Source organism: Perca fluviatilis, chromosome 10 (assembly GCF_010015445.1).
Source record: "Perca fluviatilis chromosome 10, GENO_Pfluv_1.0, whole genome shotgun sequence".
NCBI lineage: Eukaryota > Metazoa > Chordata > Actinopteri > Perciformes > Percidae > Perca > Perca fluviatilis.
Window position 1 is genome coordinate 15,460,704 of NC_053121.1, and position 22,652 is coordinate 15,483,355.

The window sequence follows — 22,652 nt, forward strand, 5'->3', positions numbered from 1 at the left end:
CATTACGCTTCCCTTTGAATTCTATATATTTATATACATTTAAACCTATAATGCAGAACTATTTCATATTAATGAATGTCCGTTACATTCAAGCCAATGCCAAATTAAGTTGATACAAAGCTAATAACGCCCATCGGCTCCACAAAACTCTCTGCATTTCTCAGTATGGCTATGTTTACAAAATGGTGCCGTCCGGCGACTTTCACATGCAGCAGCTCGAGTGATGCGTTTTACGTCACCGCTGAGAAAGAACAACCGCAACAGTCAGCTTTGGAGACGAAGAGGACACAAAAACTACAAGATAATTACCTCTTCTGAAGAGTCCATGTTTTCTTAATCCACCAATTTCCTCCTTGAGCTACTAGCAACTGATGGAGGAGGGGTGAGGGTGGTGCGCGACCACCGACCGGTGCATTTTCAATAAACATTTAATTCGGAAAACCTTAGTTGCTGATTATATGCAAATATGGAACGACATTCGAAATTAAAAACATCCATTTTTTTCAGGACGATTGTTATTAAATCCTAGATGAAATATGCAGGAGATAAGAGGCTTGGCTTTTTTATGGTTTAAAATCCAGTCAATGCCTATAAAGATGCCTCGTCAGGCATCCAATAAAAAAAACAGCATTTCTCTTCCTGTATTGATCAAACTTAAGCTACTGTGAATTAGTCCACAAGTTACCATTCTCTTAAGCCTAACTGGCTAATGAATGAACTCTGATTTAGTGTTCATGATTTTTGCTTTCAGGGTGAGCGGCTACATTTTAGCAAAAAAATAACACCTGATGTTCAGTAACAACACAATACCTTTTCGATTAGTATAAACAGCCCAAATCTTACCAAACACTCACATGATGCATTCAGCGCTTACCAGTTTGATACCGACAGCTCAGTACTCAAAAAGCACCGAGAATCAATGTCGTATTCTCAAAAATGTATTGACAATGGTTTAGTTTTTTTATGATTGTCTTGCTTAGTTGTTTTTGATTGGAAAAGTCCTACAAAACAAATTTTAAACTACAATTGGAATCATGCAAAATTAATACATTTATTTGATAGAAAGTAATTCACAGCTAGTGTTGGTATGCCTGTAAAGGTGTACATGTAGAACAGGTTTTCCAGTAAATGCGGTATTAAAAAAAAAAAAGCTTCAATGGGCGTTTTCCTTATTGGAAAATCTTTTTCAGTTGAAAGCATTGGGTCTGCTTTATATTATAAAACAGAGAGAAGCAGCCTTTATGTTGATATAAAGATGTCACTGCAATCAATAACCTCTTAAAATATATACACACAGCTGACGCCATCCAATAAAAAAAAAAACATGGATGGCACTCTGAGATGGAAGCAGCATCATTTGCATTACATTTACATGTGCAGCAATGAATTTTTCTTGGTCCTTTGGATAAATAAGCAGCAAATAAAAAATTGCAGGGTTCTGTGCGACCTCACATCACTGGCTGTTAGTATTTGAAACTCTGCTCTAGCTTTCCAGTATTGTACTTCTTTGGCTGAGGAGACGGGATCGTTGACTTATTCAGAAAATGAAGATAGTGAGGCAGCATTTCATCATCATTACGGATGTGACTCACAGATGGGCACAAAATGTCCTCTGAGTAATTAACTTGAAAATGTAAAAAGGAACAGTCATACAAATACAGTCAGCTAGTCAAAAGTCACACACACACACACACAGACACACACACACACACACACACACACACACACACAGACAGTGTGAGCTAGACAATCACAGATGGAAATGCTGTCCAACTCGACTTCTCAAATTCTTAATTTTAGCACACCGAGCGACAAATTGTCATGTACACACATGCATGCACACAGTTACAGAACTAGTATATCCAAAAATAAAAAATGGGACATCCTTCTAGTGAGGTCTGTTCTGTCCTGTGTTTTAAGGGTTTTACGAACAGTACTTAACAAACCTTTACAATATTAGAAAGCATTACACGAACGTTGTCTGGGCAAGAGCATTGATTCATTTTGGAGTGACAACTCCAATCTTCTGTTTTTATTTTGGTGGTGCTATCCTTTCATTAACATCACTAATGTTATGCGATTTTGGTGAAATTAAAATAAATTTTTATCTTTCTCAAGTAGGTGGTTACACGGTCAAGATTTGCCAAACGACAGTTTTTTTGCAGAAATCAATATTTCTGAAATGTGAAACAGGTTTTCAGCAAATACCCTGCTTGTAACCACAAATTTCAGACAGACACACTTACTGATTTTTAGTAGAGGCATATTTTGAAGCCATTTTCACCGCAAAGATGATTTATACTATTCCAGGACACATTATGATTCCTAAGATGTTATTTTTGTTTCAACCATTTCTCCACCATCTTTGTCTCAACAAACCACTGACAAGGGCGAATATGGCCACCCTATAGCAGCTCTGCTGAGGGAGACTGTCCATTTAAGATTTACAGTACACACCCAGCTGTATTCGTGTACCAGAGAGAGGGAGATTTGATGCAGTGCTTTTGGTTGTGCATATTAAGATTAGGGGAGGAAGGAAAATAATCAAGAAGAAAATTCTACCTACAGTGCTGCTTAACGAAAATGAAGAGCGTTGATGCATGAACAGTAGTGTTAAACTGGGTGCATAGTATTGTGCAAATATGGGCAAATGCTGGGAAACAAATGTAGGCTTATTGGGTGATTGTATTTGGCTTAACTTAAACATGCGTTCTGTCTTGGAGGCATTTTGCTTGAATTGCACATCTATTGGAATATTAATGTGAGGACTGTAAGACATGACATGAATATTGGCGCTGCAGACTACAAACTTAAAAATGTGCAGCCATTCTACAAACCATTCATTCAGATATCTTCTGAGGCCAGAGAAATATCTATAATTAGAAGAATGGGCCATAATTTACTGGGGGGGGAAAAAATGGCTCCGAGTTTGAGCCAAGCTATTAGTCCAAACTCACCTGGTGAAGTCTGTCATCTCCATCATGATCATGCACATCTGCTTAGCCAACACAATGATGTCATTGCCGCTGTCATCCCACTTGGATACCTCAGCATCCAGCTTGCTCTTCTCTTCCTGAAAGCTAGCCACCTGTTCAGCAATCTTCGCCTTCTGCTCCTGGGGCAACTGGGCCATGATAGCCTGAAGGAGGAATTATGGAAACGCGTAGAGGGTTAGCATACAAGACCTCAACACACGGTTACGGAGGCCATTTCGGTCTCCAGGGCATTTTGTTTTGCATCATCCCCTATGGTTTCCATGGAAGCATGGGTTTTCTTGCCAGGCAAGATCATGGTGTTGTTGGAGATCAAAGCAGAGGGCCACTGTGGTGCACTACATTACTGTGTTCCTTGTTCATTCCTTACATTTTTGACACTTGCTTAAATGATTGCAATACTCCCCTGGCCACTTTATTAGGTACATCAATTCAATCTAACGCAATCCAGTACAACAGCTCTGCCACAAAATCTTCCTTTACAAAGCTTAAAATGTTCCGTTTTTGTTAAAAACCTTCCAAGAAGTGTTTTATGTTATGTTTAAGTGTTTTAGTCATCAAAATGCATTATAGGAATGTTGGAGGAAAGTCTCAAGAACGAAAAATGACTACATTAATTGCCATGTCTTTTTCTGTAAATAGATGTCTCTAAGATGGACATTTTGCTGATTGGTCAGGTGAAGTGCAGACAATCAGCACTACAAAAAGCTGGGTTCAAAACGGGGTTCACAGCCATTAAGAAATAGTATGTGACATATTCTAGGAAAATATAGATTTATTAAACTCTATGCCTCTGGCCACTGAAGAAGATCAATATAAGGGCATGTGTTTGGCACCATTTCTATCCATCCTCTTGGGCTTGACCGGTAAAGGGCAGTTACCAAACAGGCAATCAGACATTCAATGAATGAGCTTGTGAGGCCGAAGTGGGCAAACACTTAAGAGCAGGAAATTGAATATCATCGCGAGAGTGTTCATTCTATTACTGGTAAATAGGACTCTCTCTCTCTCTAGAGTTACCTACCGTTGAATAAAGCTGTTTAGGGCAGTGCAGAGATGAAAAGCCCTTTTCCTAACAAAACAGCCAGATAATCTTTGGGGAACAAAACAAACGGCATGGAAATGTCATGATGGATCACTCCGCCATTAGGGATTTTTGTTTGGATTAATTAACACTTTACGCTTTTCTTTTCACCTCTCCTACTTTTATGAAGCGGGCAACCTACAGCAGACTCATTATCTGCTTGGAGTCTTTTCAGGGATGCTACGGAGTGCTTGAAAAGTCTAACCGGAACCTTCAACATCAACCACCAACACAAATTCACTGGTTCATACGATGAATTATTTAAAAACAAAACAAAAAACAGATGGCGTGCATTTTTTTTTATTTTTTTTTAAAAGACTGGAGGATGTAATACACAAAATATTAATTCATTAATTGTGTTACACCTACTCTGAGTCATAAGGGCTGAAGCCTGTCACACCATCAATTAGACAGAAGGAAGGAATACGACATGGAGAGATGTCGGTTATAGGACATGGAAATCAAGTTAGTTGAAGGAAATCTTCAACTAACTTAACGTCTCTGAATTTTGGGTAACAACTATTTTCCACACAACAAAAGAGACCCAGGTGTAAACAAGAGTTCAATGAGGAAAAACTTGTTTTTAGTTATGGTGGCATCAAGCCAACTGTGCATAACCTATTAACCCGTGTTTCAAAGAATAACAGTAGCTCTGATAACATTAACATGAGCGTACAATTACAAAAGATAACAAATAAATTGTGTTACAAATTTAAAGAATGTGTAAAATTATTTTCTAGAACTACAGCCTTGTGAGTGAGATATCAAATTGCTCTTCTGACTATGTAGTATTCTGAATAAAATTTTATAGCGCCAATATGTATGATCAGTATGTAACCATCTTCAAGTACGCCTCGGTTCTTTGGGGAACTAGTGAATGCAATCTCCTATATGGAAAATATTAAGAATACAAATGTGTGTTCTTTTATTACATATGTGTTTTTCCTTCCTACATATCTCACATTTCTTATCAGTTATCGTTGATGACATTTGACAACTAGAGATTTTGAAGGGCGATCAGACTCAGGAATGTCTGTAAATAGTACAAGAAGAGTTGGGCATCTTACCCGTGCACTCTGGCCGGCAATAAGCTGGTCATCCTCTGTCTGCACGCTGGTCCTGCTGCGAACATCAAAGTCTTCAGTCTCAAAGTCAGAGTCGTCCAACTCCTCTGGAGTCTGTAATGGATCAAAAGAGGGAGAAATAGGCAAAAGCGGAGAGAAGGAAGGTGGGTCAAAGAAACAAGGAGAAAAAGGTCAGAAAAAGAAGTTCATTCAAAGTGGAGAACATTAAATAATATTGGCATACTACAGCCCTTTGAGCACAATCAAATAACCAACCTGCTTACTATCTATGAGAAATGTCTTGACGCTGCCGGCCAGGGCAGCATCAGATAAATGTCTTCTTCCCCATAGCTTGGTACAAGAAACGCTACACTCTAAATGAATTTGTAAATCAAGCGTAATGTGCTGCCTGTGCATTTTGAGAGGGAAAATGAAGGTACAAGCTGGTATGAAACATATTGGGAGCAAAATACTTCAGAGTCCCATCTGTCGCTGCTATCTGTAGAAAAGGCGAGTGAGGCATGAGTTGTGTTCTCGAAGAGTGTTGCTACTTCATCTCTGAGCCTTCACCTCTTCCCTAGCTTTGAATGCAGAACAAGCTACAAGCAAGTATTTTCCCATGAATAAATAATATTAGAATAATTTATATCTCAACAGGTCATGCTTAAGGCAAAATACAATACTGATTGACAGGAAAATGTAGTTGGTGGTAATATGGGCACAGGGAAGATGATGTGGAGAGATAAAGGTGCATCATGACGCCTCTGCCGCTACTTGTGCTTATCCAGCTGTCTCAATACCTCCCTTCTGTAATGGATTTGGAGCCCTCACGTCTAAAAATAGCTGAAGGTCTCTGAACAACCTTACACTGCTTTATGAAATGTAGAGATGCTCTTATTCTCAAGGGAATAGGGGTATGGTTTTAGATACAAAGCTGTAGTGACTCATAGGCATCTCTTTCAACCCAGACAATGCTGCTCAGTGGCGCAGAGATTGCACCTGCTGTGGCCTGTGCAACAGATAACCTGTGAATGTGGGAGGCTCAGAAAGGATAGCTCATGCTGTGCACCCACTGCGACACTACTGTAGAGAAATGACAACAATAGCCTGCAGTTTAATTAAAAAGGGTTTTGTCAAGGTAGTACTATTGGCACGGAAAATGACATTTTAATACAGTTTGTCATGCTGTGGCAAAATAAGTTAATCAATATTTAATTTTGTAATGTCCACTCTTCACCGTCTGTCTAAAAGCTGCAATATTCAGTTCCACCTGTATCACCTTTGTATTGCACATATGATCACACGGTATCTGAAGTGTGATAGTTAAGAGAAGACAGGGAGAGAGCTAAAATTATAGTCTTGTGACAACACTAGGAAGTGGGCTTTAGTAGTATCCAATATTTTTGTCTGCTGATGTAGATGTGGACGGGGAAGTCAACAGTAAAATTGCCCATTGCAATTATTTTTGTGACATTCTTCTTATAGCCTCTGTGAGTAAAGTTTTTAGGGACAGAGCCAGCTAAATCACCTTGGGCTGCGACGCACTGCACAAATCATAAGGTAATAACGACAGCTGCCCCCTGTATCTCGCTGTCAGCAGCTCCCTGACTTTGAGACAGTTCGATGTCTGGGAGGCATATTCTCTGATGTTGCTGGAGAGAGGGCTCTGGCCACCTGTCAAATATCCAAGGGACATCCAACATAGGCTGCCTGTGCACCACTTACAGAGGTTAAAGACTTGTCTATCTTAATAGCCCCAACCACACACTTGTCTGTTCTGATTTAAGAGTGGGCCACTGGGCCGCGCATGCATGTGAGGGTTTATAGAAAGATGGCTGGGGAGAGAGAGATGGGAGAGAGATGGGGGAGAGAGAGAGCGAGAGAGAGAGAGAGAGAGAGAGAGAGAGAGAGAGAGAGAGAGAGAGAATTTGTGTGTGTGTGTGTGTTCCAGAGAAGTTGTCTCATAGTCCTCAATATTTATGTTATATATTAGATTTATAATATTTCATATTTATTTGGAACAGGCCTAGTGTCACATGTCAACTGTGCCACTAAAGGACAGTCCAGCCAAGCAAAAAGTTCTTCTAGATAGAAATTATTGTTTTTGATACACTTGTCTGATCTCATTACAAACAACAGCAATTAAGAGTACGCTTAAGTAGACCGCTGTGCACAGTCTTCTGGAAATTCCATCGCTACCCAGCTAAGCAGCAGAGGCATTTTCTCCTGAATAAAATGCCAGAAAACCTGTGGTGATTAAATCACACACCTGATCAAGAAATTCTGGCAAATCATTTCTTAGTTTTGAGTTGATTCTCATTCCTATCTCCTGGCCACAGTTAAGAATGGCAGAATTAATCTGACGGATTAATTATAGGTAATCAAGTTTCTTCATAACTCACACACACACACACACACACACACACACACACACACACACACACACACACACACACACACACACACACACACACACACACACACACACACACACACACACACACACACACACACACACACACACACACACACACACGTTCAGCCTGCCCCACAGGCCCAATGTTAACAGCATACTCAATTTGGATAACAAGAGAGGAGCTGGGGCAGATGGGAAGTGAATGTAGTTCTCTGGCTTGAAGTCCAACTCAAGAATGCTAATTAAAACCTCCATCTTAAATCAATTGCTTATTATAATGCTAATACTGCATAATGGTGCCTCTCTCATTTGGTTCTTGTCCGTCTGAGCAGCATTATTCATAGGAGCCCAGGCACAGTTTTGGAGCACCATTGTCAACACAAAATGTGCTGTCAAGACTAATGATTGCAATTCAAAAGATTAAAGTGTTGAAAATAATAGAATAGAATAATAGAAGATGGCATAATACCACCAACCAGCACATTGTATCTCAACATAGTAAATACATAATTAGGTACTGTGACACGAGATGCCGTTTAAATAAATCCACTTATTTCTTAATATATACAAAATCTAATTTGGCGGTGTTGAGTAGTCAAACTAGTTATACTATAAAGCCTTAAGATCTATCCATTTCTTTTTATAACTGGAGTGGGTTTTGTTGCTAGCTCATTGTCAGTCAATTAGGTACCCAACTACCATCTGTCTCAGTTCTACTCAAGCAAAGACCATTAACCCACAGACAACTAAGGCTGTTGTTGCACTAGATTGCAAGTCTGGTCAATTAGGTCTGCTCTTGCATGAGACAAGTTCATCATTGGCTTCGAGGACTGCACGCATATAAAGTTTCTCACATATCATTAAAAAGTAGCATCTGGTGCACAGACCAATGGCCATATTGTAGAATTACATTACACTACAATAACCAAGCACTTTTTATTTGACTATCTCTTTACATAAATATTTTTTTTTCTACTTAAAAACTAATTTAAAAAAAAGTAAAATGAAATTTGAATGGTATTATAGGCGCCGATACCATGTGTGCTCCGGAGCTGCAGCACCCACGGAAAATACTGAGCACCCACGTGTGCCAGACTGCCAGTAGGCTACATTCATTTAAAATTAAACATTGCAGTTGGTGCTAAGTGGCGCTGATCGCGGTTACGTGTCAGTTAAACTTCTCATCTCCAGTCCTATCTGCATTTGTGAGAAGTGGCGCTGTCCTGAGTTGAAAGATAGCCTACTTTACGGCTTTATTATCGAGTTAATAGGTGTGTGTGTTCGTGTCGGCCGCTGTCCATTTCCTCTGGTTCTGAAATGCAAACATTTTTTGACTATTTTTTTTTTTTTCAAGGGCATGCGCCTGTGAGCACCCGTGGAGGAAAACATAAATTGGCGCCTATGATAGATGAACACTTACAGATCTAATATACATATTATAATTATATCTACAAGACTGTCAAAGGGAGACTGGTATCTCTGCCCTGTGGGACGCTGCTCTCCCTCTCCTCTGCCTGCTCCGTGGCCGGTGTGTGAGTGACGGCCCGGTCAGTGAACTGGTTACGTTGCGCCCACAATCTCCTGTGGAGCATTATAACTTTGAAAAACCACAGGTTCCAGTTAATCTTACAATGGATATGTGTTGTGTTATTTAAACAAACGATCGGGGAACTAAACGCCTCTTGTCCGCAAGTTTCATTGATAGAGCTCAGGCCAGCTCACAGCGGGGTCTGTGAAGGTGATGATATCGTCCATCGGCACAACCCTATCGCAAACGTTACTCGCTCTGTCCAGATTTAATACAGAACTTTTTATTTGTTTTAAGCTAATGGCAGGGTAAATAACTATTTTGCAGTAGAAAAAAAATAGAAATAAAAAAAACAGTGCGACTTACTCTGATCATGAGGACAGCCTTGCGAATGTCGCGAATGCCATCATATACAAGACGGGATGCGTCAATGAACTCATTCTCATCCACAGGTAGTGAGGGGTTGGCACTCAAGGCCTCCACTGCAGACTCAACTTGCTCTGTGAACCGTGGCATGACTGAGAGATGGGAGATAAAGGGTGGGAGGAAGAAGGGGAAGAGAAAAACATTATTGATGAAGATTCACAAAAAAAACAAAGACAAGGAAGGTACACAACCTAAAATAAAAAAAGGCACACTGTAAAAGAACAGACAAACACATACCTTGAGTGAGGAATGGCATGTGCTATACCACAAGAATGTAAAAAGAAATAAAGAAAAAAAAAAAACAACTGTCCAACATGTTTGTAAAAGCATTAGCACTAGAGTGACAGTTTACCAGAGATGTGTGCCTCAGCTTAACTTCCTTACTATTCCATGTTTATTACATTACTCCTGAGGTTGCAGGTTATCAAAGGCTACTTGACATAAACCATCAACAGAATCAGTCTACTGAGGAAACTATGTATGAGATTATTATAAATGATCCCCTCAAAGATATTACTAGTAAGGCTTATGTTCCATTAAAAAAAAAAAAAAAACTCTTAGTGTGCCAGTGAAAATATTGCCCTCTAAATGATTAATTAAAAAGAGTAGTCATTACATTCAGCTTTGACGGATGGAATTTTACACTGTTGGTCTGTCTATTAGGGGTGTGCAAATAATTGATTCACAAATCATATCGCGATTCAAGCTCAAAATCAATTCATAGAATTCCAAAAATTGATTAATATATTTTTATTTTATGTCTACTGCAAGTTACTACATTTACATACTGTGAACCATTTTTTTTTTGAATCGAAAATAGATTTTGAATCGATTCTTGAGCCTAAAAATCGATATTGAATCGTGACATTTTCTGAATCGTGCACCCCTACTGTCTATAATAAGAGCTCCAGAGGGCTCTCCAGCACATCTGCATTAACAGTATTGCAAATTCAGTATTTTAAGATTCAGCTGGGCCATCATGGGAGAAGAATGGATGTCAGGATGCAGATGTGGAGACACAGAGCACCAGGAGCAGGATTAGGTTTTGAGCTTGCACGGCATTTATAACCTGCAGGCTTCTGTGTGGAAATTATGTTAAAAAGAAAACTGAAAATCTGGTTGTACTGTGATTGTTACAGTCACAGTGATCACTTCCCTCAACCTATCACAGATGTGTCTTTCAAATCATTTCACAATTAATTACAATAAGCAGCCACAATGCATTGTCATTCATGTTAAATGTACAGCTAATGAACTCCAGCGCTGCAACCAACTTTCAGTCATATCTTTTTTCTCAGAAATATAAATATTTTAGTCTCTGAAACTTAAAGTTGTTGCCCGGTTACATGTAGAAATACTTGCCTATATTTGTCACACAGAGGACAGTGCATATCAGAGCAGAAATTCTCCATTCAAGAGTGACTCTGTTGAGTTGAACTTGACTCACTTTATTGTGGAGTTGATATGAGAAAATCTGACAAAAAGTCTCACGACAGTCTCCAGAGATCACCCACAGAAGAAATCCTGCTTGAGCTACAGCCTGCATTTCCCGATTTTTAATGGGGACACTATCAAGAGGATCATGTCGTTTCCAAATCTGACAACCAACAAATCGTTCTGCCATCTTCTTAGCTTGCTAGCGATGGAAGCTAACACGGCTCACACATACGGGCTGATAATGATACAGCACAGAATGTGGACAAAAACAACTTCTATAATATAACTTGGGTTAAGATATTCAGGGCTATCTGACAACTGAACAGTGCCGGCTGTGCAGATTAGTAGTGTCAGTTGAGTCGGATATGGATTGATCTCACAATGCAGCATTCATAAGAAATACAGGAAGGGCCTCAACTTTACTGAACAGAAAATTGCACTTTCCAAGCCAATTCTGGAGCTATCTGAAAAGGAGGGTTGGGTATGTTCACCGTGCCTGTCTTACTTACACTGTGCGGATAGAAACCGGTAGAAATGTTTGACCTTCTTTCTCATCACACTGGGTTAAAACATGGTATCCTTTGAGGGCCCATTGTATTCTAGTTTCATATACATAGTTACATCAATATAAAGCATAGAATCCCCTTAAAATGTATCTATGAACTTTCTTGTGCATGTACAAAGCTAAAGCAATAAAACAACTTTGACTAAGGCAAAACATGCTACAATAATTCAAAAGCAAGATAATTAATCCTGGGGTGTCTAAATCTGAGTTATAACAGTTGTAACCATCTGAACACTCTGTTACAGTGACATTTTTTAGAATGAATGAAGAGTGAATGCAATCTTTTGGCATAAATAAATAACTATTCTTTGGCACGTTACATGAATTAGGTTTTGTGGTACCTGTGTCAGTGAGGAGCTTGGTGGCCTCCAAGACTTTCTCTGTGTAGATTCCAGGTTCATAATTGTCCATTTCAGAGGTGACCACATGGACGACTCTGGCAGCACGGCCTCGAATAGCCCCAGCAGTGCGATCCAAACCATCAACATCTTTCTCCTGCAGAGCGATGACACACTTATTCACATCCTCCAGGATGTGGTTCTCTGGGGACATAAAACAATGTTGCAGTTAGTGATGTGTACACTTTGTATTACTCAAACACTTTAATCCAAATATGCCATCATCCTGCCTGGATGCAAAGAGGTTAGTGAGATTAGAAAGATGAACAATGTTTATACGAGTAATACTAAGAAAATGCATATAGTCATGGAATCCTCAGCCTTCATCTTGTGTTTGCATAGTCCTCAAATTAAGAGGGCCACTGGGATGCCCAAGCATAGGACGGGGAGGGCTGAAGACAAATCAGACTCCGACTGCTTATTAATGGGGAGCCTGTAAAATGCAAATGTCCACTGTGTAAATTACAGTCTGTCCTTGGCTGGAGGTGAGAGAAGTCACTCTGCTTAATGCTTAACGAGAACTCTTTAAGGGTATGTCCGACAAACCATTTGTGTGCTTTAACACACGTGACAGGATGTCAATTTCAGACGTAGAGCTGCTGATGCTTCAGGGCTTTCCTCTGTACAGCCCAATCAGCCGCTGTATGTATGGCTCTCATCAGAAAAGACTAATACCACCGATACTTTACAGCTATTTACATCCTCTTAAGAATGGTCTTAAGTGCTTCGTGCAAATCTATCTTATTACCAATCTTTTCACTTTCCGTTTTTACATTTGAAAAAAAGTCACAAATCATCAATGATCTAACTCAATAGTATGAAACATTTATTTTTTTCCCTAAACGGCTATGACATGCAAATAAGTACCACTCACCAGACACACAAAGGAAGTCATCAATGGATGTTATGTCATCAACGGCATCGGTGAGGATGCGGACCTGCTTCTCCCACTGCTCCTTGAACAAATCCATATTGTCCTGGGCCACCTTACTGTTGGGTTTGGCAGCAAGGGCTAACGCTGCATTAATCACCTGTAATCACCCAATTACAGCCATTAAAGCTCCATTACAGCATAGCTCTTAGCCACAATGTTGGGACTGCAGCATGAAGCCAATTCATTCCTGGGAGTGATAATAGACACTGAGTGTTTTTGAAAGATTGAATGAAATAAAACTAATAGCCGTTTGTTTTTGGGAAAGAAACATCTGTGAATATCAAAGCTCAGGATAAATGGGAGTCATTAGAGGAGATTAAAAGGAGCAGTGGCAGCATAGTGGCGAGAGCTGGCAAGACTGAGGTACAGATCAGGGCCTGGTAGTTAAAATGGTAAGGGGAATAAAGCAAAAGGGGGCTCAATGGTGGACACATGAACAACAAGACTTGAGGTATTGATGTTTTATGTTTCTTTTTACGCTACCCAATTTGTCTCCGATATCCACTATAATAGGTGTGAAATTAAAACCCCAGTGATGGATGCACTAACCCTAAGCCCCACATCCATTTGCAGTTTTGGTATGACAATTATGTATCTAAATTTTTAAGAAGGAAGGAGGTTTTGGAAAAGGGTGGAGTATGTGCAATTACAGACCCAATGTTGTTCAGCAAAGGTGAGAGGGGTGAGTTGAGGGTTCAGAAAGTGCTCAAATGCACAGAAAAACATTGTTACTGTAAATGACCACATAAAGAAAAGTCTTTCAACTGTACTATCCTTGTTTCCATGTTTTTTATCTAATGCACTTTTTCACAGTTTAACAAATGTAAACAGAGCGCCTTAATTTAAAACATAATAATATAAATGGCTTATAGAGAGATGTTAACGGTCAGTATTTTATTGCCCTTTGGTGTACAGAACCTTTTAATATCAGCAGGAGGGTGGGTAATAGGTTGCATAGGGGCAACTTTCTACTACGCCTGCACAGAGACCTAGAATGTAGTCGTGTTCCATTTGGCTTGGTTGTATGTTCCAATAAAACAACAAAAATCAGGAGGGAAACCATTGGGTGTTAATGTCCTTGTTGCTGCACTGGCAACTCATTATTGTTACCACTAGCTATGCTAAGTTTTGTTTGGCATGTTTGTGACCGTCTTCCATATTCTATTTAATTTCATTGTTGTTAAAATGAATACACTGTGGGAGGAAGGCCAAAACACCCACACGCAGTTTTGTGTCCATTTCATTCCACCACCGTTCTAGCACAAATGCCGATCACAGCACTGAAAGAAATTAGACTACAGTGTATTCATACCACCCTGATTCAAAAGAAAAAGAAAGCCATGTCTATTATTTGATTATGCTAACACTAACCAAATTAAGGAGTATACACGGCAATTGCAAAGAATCCTTGCATGTAAGTAGTTGAATTCTTTGTATCAAAATCATGATTTTAATTAAAAAAAAAAAAAAATCATTAGCACAGCAATTTTACATAGTCTGGAATTAGATTAGCCACTATGTGTATTAACTATATTTTTATATATTGGCAACTCCTAGTGCTTGTATTAATATACAATTTGGAAGCCTCTCAAAGAGGTGCACAATCAGTGAGCAGAAGTTGGGGGCAAAACAGCCAGGTACCTGGGGGCAAAGAGTTTCCAGTTGAGATGCCGCCATGCGGACCAGCTTCACTCCCTCTTCATTGTTGGAGATGGAACATGCCAGGTTGGCCACCTAAACAGAAAGAAAGAAAGAAAGAAAGAAAGACACACACACTTTTTAGCCACAGACAGGGGACTCTGACAGTCTTATTTTGATAGAAACAAAGAAAGCATAATTAAACTTAAAGAATGCCTAACCCATTCTACCATAATGAATGTATCTATCAGAAATGGAGCAGCTCTGCAATACAACCAATCCCTGTGGAATACAAACCCACTGCTGAGGATTAATTTATAAAGCTGCTAAAATTATACAATATGATAGCACAGAGGGGGAAGGAGAAGCAGGAGAGAAAACAAAAGCTAAGCTGTTGAATGAATAGATAAACTACAAAAATAGTAAATTCCTCCAAATGTTAATGCAAGTTGTAGCTGGTGACTCAAAGACGTGGTTATTTTGTGACTAAATCACAAGGCTGCCAGATTGCCATTACGTTCTTGGATCCGAGAGGCAAATATTCCTGACACTTTCAAAAACGAGAACTGGAGTGCTGAGCTAAGCAAGTCTTCCTTGCGGCTGCCAACATTTATGGTTTGTGAGTATATTTTCTTGTATTGACCAACAAATCATGCTCTCGCACAATCATTTCTAAATATTCTTGCATCTTCCAGAGTAACATTATGCATCTACTCATATTCACAAAAAATTAGGTCAGAGACTTTGAAGATTCCCATTTGTTTGGTTGGGATGTGCTGGCAACAATGCCGAAACAGAATGCCTGGGATGTAAGGAAGTGTGCCAAAGTGGGATTATCCAATGGACAGAAAATGTAATGAAACATAATCAATTACAAAGCCAAAAAACAACTCTTGATTGCACTACAGCAGAACAAGGACTGACGTCGTTTTTTTTTTAACAACCTGAGTCTTATTTTCGTAGTTTCAGCCATCAATTGGTTATATTTTACTCAACAACTGAATGACTGAGATCTGGGTCACGGAGCAACATAAACAGTGAGACTATCACATAGGTTGTAAGGAAAACAATAGTTTGACCATAATATAAAATTGACTGCAAGTCAGTTGTAGATCATACACTGCATCGAAGAACTACATGCATTCTCAACTATCTACTGTACATTGGATAGTACTAAGCTAAAGCACAGAGTTGCATTTGATCAAATTAATGTTTATAATACACAGCATGGGTATTAAACTTAATATTTGTAATTATTTTCTCTACAAAATAAGAAAGGAAAAGGTTTATTTTTAACCTGTGTAATCTACTGATTGCTCATGTTTTCCCTGATGAACTCTACTGGGGTCTGGGATCTCCAGATTTAAGCTGGTAGATAAAATGCTATTATAAAAAGGATATAAATGTGGGGCCAATCTACGACAATAAGAAAAAAAATATTGCATTTCCATTTAAGCACTGGTGGTGGAATGCATCACAGGTGCAAGACAGGCAGAGTAATTGAGAGTGAAAGATCCTCTCCTCTTCCTCCTCAGTCCCTTCAATTCTACAAGAAGATGCCCCCACCTCAAAATTCCTGAGCAATTTTGCTGATGAGCACTTATTCCACTGCACTGGTGAAGCACTGAAACATTGATATAAACACATCCTACATCACTGTGCAAACACATGCAGGGACAACAGGGAGAACATTCAGTAACCCGAGAGGAGGGGCGAGAGTGGTTGAATAAAGAAAAACTGGCACTTTATGGAGAGACCTGAGTTTTCACTTTCATGATCTTTCACATCAGCTTTCTCTTACCCTCACCATGATACCACTGGGAAAGCAGCCATTTCAGCACAAAGGGACTGAGGGGGAAGCCGAAGAAGAAAATTCTAACCTCAAGTCAAGTAATGCTATTTTATTTGCTTTGCTGTAACCATACCATTTCAAGTGTCAGGACAATCCTATAAACTTTATCCTTATGGTGTAGCGTTTCTACCGCACCATCTCTTCATCCCACTGGCTTAGTAGAAATGCTATGCATGAGAGTCTATGTATAACATGATGGATATTATGTAGATTTAGAAAGATGATATGACAAACACATGCACCGCTACCATCTCATTATTCCAATATTATGCGATAAAAGCAGGATCAATGAATTACAGTGTGTCACGAACATGATGCAAAATAATATGTATCCGTGTTAATAAGCCGACTTTGAAAAGCTAAGAAAATGCAGACAGAAAGCTCAAGGGAGTATAGCCAAACAGGGTTAGATACCAGGTCGTAAATATTCCCCCTTGGCTGCCAGGAGAGAGAGAGGACAGGAGGAGAGGAGGGTGAGAGACAAGGTGGTGTTTTGGAAGCTAAATATGCAATGTCATCATTGTATTAAAGCAACACTAGAGAACTTTTCCCGCTTTGGTCCCCCTACAGGTTGGAAGCGGAATTGTCCGTTACATTACATTATGCACATTTGCCAGATCGGGTAGCGGATCTGTAGTTCGAATGAACTGGACAGTGTAATGTAATGGACAATTCCGCTTCCAACCTGTAGGGGGACCGAAGCGTTCTCTAGTGTTGCTTTAAATAAAATCAGAGGTAAAAATGTGTAGCTGTATTTCTTTTTTTTAGGTCTCTCTAAAAAGGTTGGAAACTTAAAAGTTTAGTCATGCTCAAAAACTGACAAATTTATTTTCTAATTTTAAACTAATAAAAATCGCTTCCATTATTTTATTAATGCAGGTAAGGGATTAGACTTGAACACTGAGTTATGTATTATACATCTGAACAAAGAAATGTAAAGAAATTAATTAGCCTATTTTTCTGTTAAATGCATATAGAGGGAAAAAAAAAAAAAAAAAAAAAAAAACTTTCAGCACAGTGAAAAAAAAAAATAATCCAGGAGGGTTCTGGCAATTTTCACCCCTGATTACACTATTCCATTGGATCACTGGTCGCACTTCAATGGAGGCATCTCTGCATCTTGACTTGTCATGTTGCAAATCTCTATGACTTATAGTAGCTTTTCACTCCAAAGCCCATAATCAAAACAGAATGTGCACTCAAAATAAACATCAACTTATCTACATAACGTAAACTAACCCCCTATCTAATGTCACTACCATCCCTTTGCATGGTTGAGAGCCCTCAAAAAAAGACCTTACATGAGGACATTACGTATGCTGTATATATTTAGCCGATTTTCTAAGCTACATTCTTCCTCTGTTAAAACCATGCCAAAATCTCCACACCATTCCTGAGCACCCTGGAACCTTTAAGAACATGGCCATGAGGCAAGAACACTAAGCTCAGTCTATTTTTCCCCCTGCTCTTAAGATGATGAATTTTACTGCTTAAAAATGCATACTAACATGGGACAAAAACCACTAAACCATTGGATTTGGCAACAAATAGCAATATGAAACATTTGTGTGTTGTGACTACATTTGAACACAGCCTAATAACATTAGGAACAAATGGTCTCTCTCTCTCTCAAAATTTCAAATGAATGTGGGTCATTCATAATGTTGCTTTCAAATAAGTGTGTGAATTAATGGACCATTTGCCCTAAGGCAGCCTACATATGCACAACTCATGTCATACAAACAAAGTCTGAGATTGGTGGCACTTTGTTGTTCTTGCCTCTGAATAAGGGACATATTGCATTTACAACATATTTGTTCTTTATCTGATAAGGAATGACTGTTGAAAATGCAATGCAAAATTTTTTTACACCTCGCTGTGGACATTGAAACTCCATTAATTTACATCTATAGTTTTTACGACGACTGGCAGGGAAAAAGCAACAAACTTCTCAGACGCTCAGGAATTTCTGCAAATTGAATTATGATTCCGACCTGTTCTCGCATAGTGTAGGGAAACCGGATGTATATACCTATATTAATAATACCATCCAAAACAGCAGGCATTAGGGCACTCACGGACAGCTTCGATATACCAGACCTATATGATAAGATTTAACAGAACTACATATTATGTTCAAGCCTTAGCGATAAAGTTGAAGATTATATATCATATTTATATAAAAAAACACTTTGCTGTCAGCCATTTCCCTCTGGAAACAGCCAGTTGCCCCCAGAGTGGCGAGGACCTGTATTTGGACCGGGATGGCACGGTTCCGGCACGTTGCCCTCTCTACTGGACCTAATTCAGTACATAGAGCTTTAGGGAATTTAAATTGGCATATTAGCCAGTCATCATCATGGCCACTGAAGTCTTTTTCTCTCCTGATTCTTCCATTGGCGTAGTGCTCCAGCAGTGCCATCATGCAGCATTACGCACGGAGGTCACCGCAGTATTTCTATGTTTACAACAATTTGTGATTGTAGACACCTTGCCAAAATCACAGCATCAACTAGTGGTATCCCCCACCCGGAGATACAATTTGAAGACAAAAGTCTAATAGGCAAACACACTTTTCTTCATGCCGGTTTTGTCACGAACAGTATTAAAGTTTGGACCAATAACGAGGACATATATGGCGCTTACCCACTGCTAGTACCAGCTCTACTTGGCTCGACCACGGTGACCCATCCTCCTTTTTCCACGGCAGATTTAGACCGTCTCATGCGTGAGGCAATCGTGGCTGGTCGTCATAGCGACATTGCAGGAAACTGCCGTGACCTTTCGCGGCGCACACACACAGAACATCGAAGGTGTGTTGTTTTTGATTCTCAGCATGTGGCTGTTGCCGCAGCCAGAAGACAAATTTTGTTTCAAAAGAAGCTGGAGGCAGCAAAAAAAAATAAAAAATAAAAATAAAAAAAACACGGCTGGCTAAACTATTTAAAAATGGCGGGTTTGTGACGCAATGATGATGCAGGGATTAGTGACGATTCTCTCCAACCAATCAGTTGTCTGCAGGTTTTCACATCACCTTTTGGTATCGCCTCAGCTCGCTCGGAACCTCGTTGGAGGGGATACTAAAAAAAAAAAAAAGTACCTGTCGGCAGGTATTAGGGACTTCTCATGATGGAAAACCAAAAAAGGCGAGTAGAGTTGAGGCGAGTCGAGCAGGTACCACGTAATGGAAAAACGCAGTAAGTGTTAACGATTGCGCGAGAGCTTAACGGCTGTATTTCTAGACTTTGACATTTGATGATATATGCACAGTATTAAAGACAGGTATTTCGTTATTTACACTGTGTTCTGCAGGTATCTAATAGAGTATTTGATGCTATCCTGTATTCCATGGAGTCGGGCCATCTCTTCCTCCTGCGCTCCTTAGCAGACAATGTGATGGTGAGACAGCGCCGATTAAATTAACAATTATAGAATAGAATAGATCTTTATTGTCCACCAGGGTGGAAATTTTCCTTTGGCTCACCTGACATACAAGAAATAAACATACAGACAACATATCAGACATCCTGATTATCACTCAGTACAAGCGCAAATAGCACTGCTGGATTTAATCTTTATGATAACGTGGATGATATGGAGTGAAGAAATGTGCGTGAGGCATCATTTACTTTCTGCAGTCTGACATCAGTTCACCACTTCACCATCTGCGTCGCCAATTCCCATTGTCTCCAAAATGTGCGTACACATGGGTCAGAGTTTGCATGGAGCAACGCACAGTCTCCCGTCAAGTTTGTGTTTTATAAACCACAAGCTTTGCGTGGGAAGTGGCGTACGCACATTTTCAGCCCCATTTTGTGCGTACGCCACGTTTATAAATGAGACCCCTGGCTAATGGCCAGGTAATAAAATATTTTGGCTTAAAGACATGATAGTGAAAACTATCACTATCATCCACTAGTATGGCTGGGTGGTAGTTTTCCTGCAGTACATCATTTCTTCAGTTCCATTCTTGAAATTGGGTTGTTGAGGACAGTTTGTTCCAATTGTCACTGGCGCAGCTGAAATTGACACCACACAACACTGCCGATTTCAACACTAATTTCTATTCTACTTAATGCCATTCATACGTAACATAAGTCATTTTTTAAAATCAAAGATGTGCTTTTTTTGTATATCCCACCAAGTGTTATAAGCAGGTGTAGTGCCTGAGCATTAGAAGAGTCCGATTTCATGCTTTAATGCTACTTCTGACACTTAGGCCTTCAGGGTCTCCTCCCCAGTGTGGTCCCCTTTTTTCCTCTGATGCTTCAGCGGTTTCCCCACTGAATGCTTATCCTGTCCTGCTGGACCAACCGATCTAGCTACACTCATGGTCATCTGCCCATGGGAAGAAGTCACTTTCAAATGTTAGCATATGATGCCCTGACACAGACATTTAAGAAATTGAAGGAAACCACTACTGACGATCACTTATGTTTCTGTTAGCTCGTTGCCCATCCAAGACCAACACTTTGCCTTCCCCCTTGCATCCTTTTTTTATTGTTGCTATGTATACAGCACTGGAGACATACAAATCCCCGTCATTTCCAAATCACGCATCTCTGTTAAGACAAAAGACCAACCACAGAGAGGGGGTAAGAAGCAGGACGCACTAGGCCCCTTTTAAGATATTTATCCTGCGAGTTGGGGTTGTGCCGATGGACGATATCATCGTCCATCGTGATGGCTGCCCGACATCACGATGGAGAGCAACCATCGTGATGTGTCTTCCCCCCCCCGGTCAAACACACTAATCCTAGTCGCTGGATGGGAAATTGACAAGTACGTCGGTCTTAAACTAGCAAAGACACAAAGACAAGATTGGCTGTAGTGATACATTCTCTCTCTCTCCCTGTCAGCTGTAGCTCGCTCTACCTTCTAACGTTGGACACATGGGTCTCGAGTGAGAGAGAAAAAAGCGTTAAAAGTGGAACGCTATCACACTTTCCTTTCTCCCCTCATTGGACTAAGTTTGCCGACACTACTGTCTGTGTGCGTGCATCAATAAGTAGGTCTGAGGTCCTGTAGGTACGGGACGATGTTATGCAGGATTTATGAATGTACGTTAGCAACAGGCTAATTCACGAGGGTGCTATTTTATGTGTGAGCTAATATTGCGCATCTGTTCATGTGCGCTGCAAGAGTTATGTTTCTGTTTATTGAATGCGTCATTCAGTGCGAACATAACCTTGAATGTAGTTTAAACTCAGTAATGATGGTATGTTAGGTTATTACTGTCGCTCTGTTGAAGGCAGACGTCCCACTGTACTGTCGTTACGCAGATCAGGACATCTGATTGATTTTACTGCACCGTAGTTAAGTGAAAGTAGGTCATGTTGTAAAACCTACCAGCAGGGCACCATTTACAGAGGGCATTTAAATGTATCTCTAATCGTTTCTATGTTAACTGTTGGCCCATAGTAGTAGGAATAAATATTTATGTAAAGCTACCGCTACGGGCGCCCGGCCGGACGATATCATCGTCCATCACGATGTTTTACTGTAACCATCGTCAACTGCCAATTTAGGGGACATCGCCCAACCCTACTGCGAGTATCACTATAGTACACATGTGGAGGTAGCCAATAAGAAGTAGTACATCAATCTGTTGCGGCAAGGACAACAGTTTCCCAGAGGTAGCACTTATCCTTGAGTTGTGGTTGTTTCAGTCCTTTGGTTCTGCTTAAAAATTTGATTTGTTGCTAAAACCACACACAAATATTCTGCTTGTCTGCTCACTATTGCATCACAGCATCAGATTAGAGTCCGCATCACCTTCTATTTAAAGCAACCACAGAAAATAACCTAAATGTTTCCGTCTTTGTTTTCATTAAAAGGAAGAAGAAGAAAAAATCCCCGATTAGGGCTGCATGATATTTTGTTTCATAGTCTACATCGCGATGTGCGCATGCGCGATGTTGACGCTAAAACTTTTTTGCTGCTTGATAGAATAGTAAACTTTCACCATTCTCCTTTTACATGATCGTTACCGGCGACACCTTCCCCTTTAAGGCAGGTAGCCATGTGGGCAGCGTGGGTATGTGGCGTGACGATGGGGTTTATTGTTATGGGACGCGAGGCTCTCCGTATGTTGAAAAGTACCGCGGCAGCTGCTGCTGACACAGTGATGCACATACTTTTCCATGGGTAGTGAAGCTACAGTATTCTGCGTTTTATGTTCGCTGCAAAGATGAAATAAATCACCTGATTAATGCAACGTAATCACGACGTCTCCATGCCATTTTTCACCGCAGAAAGCTGCTGCAAAGCTAATATAGTTAGCCTAAAGAAACAAGGCGTCTGTCCCAACTAACGTT

General features: G+C 40.0%; 1 protein-coding gene across 1 annotated transcript in view; it reads right to left on the reverse strand.

Moving 5' to 3' along the window:
* ctnna1 (catenin (cadherin-associated protein), alpha 1) overlaps positions 1–22,652 on the reverse strand; it is a 75,342-nt gene that overhangs the window by 19,285 nt on the left and 33,405 nt on the right. Inside the window, exons 7-12 of the mRNA XM_039812894.1 lie at positions 14,487–14,579; positions 12,786–12,942; positions 11,855–12,055; positions 9,452–9,603; positions 5,145–5,255; positions 2,958–3,139 (exon numbers count right to left, since the gene is read on the reverse strand). Of these exons, the coding sequence (XP_039668828.1) occupies positions 2,958–3,139; positions 5,145–5,255; positions 9,452–9,603; positions 11,855–12,055; positions 12,786–12,942; positions 14,487–14,579 (896 nt within the window). The remainder of the gene's footprint in view (positions 1–2,957; positions 3,140–5,144; positions 5,256–9,451; positions 9,604–11,854; positions 12,056–12,785; positions 12,943–14,486; positions 14,580–22,652) is intronic.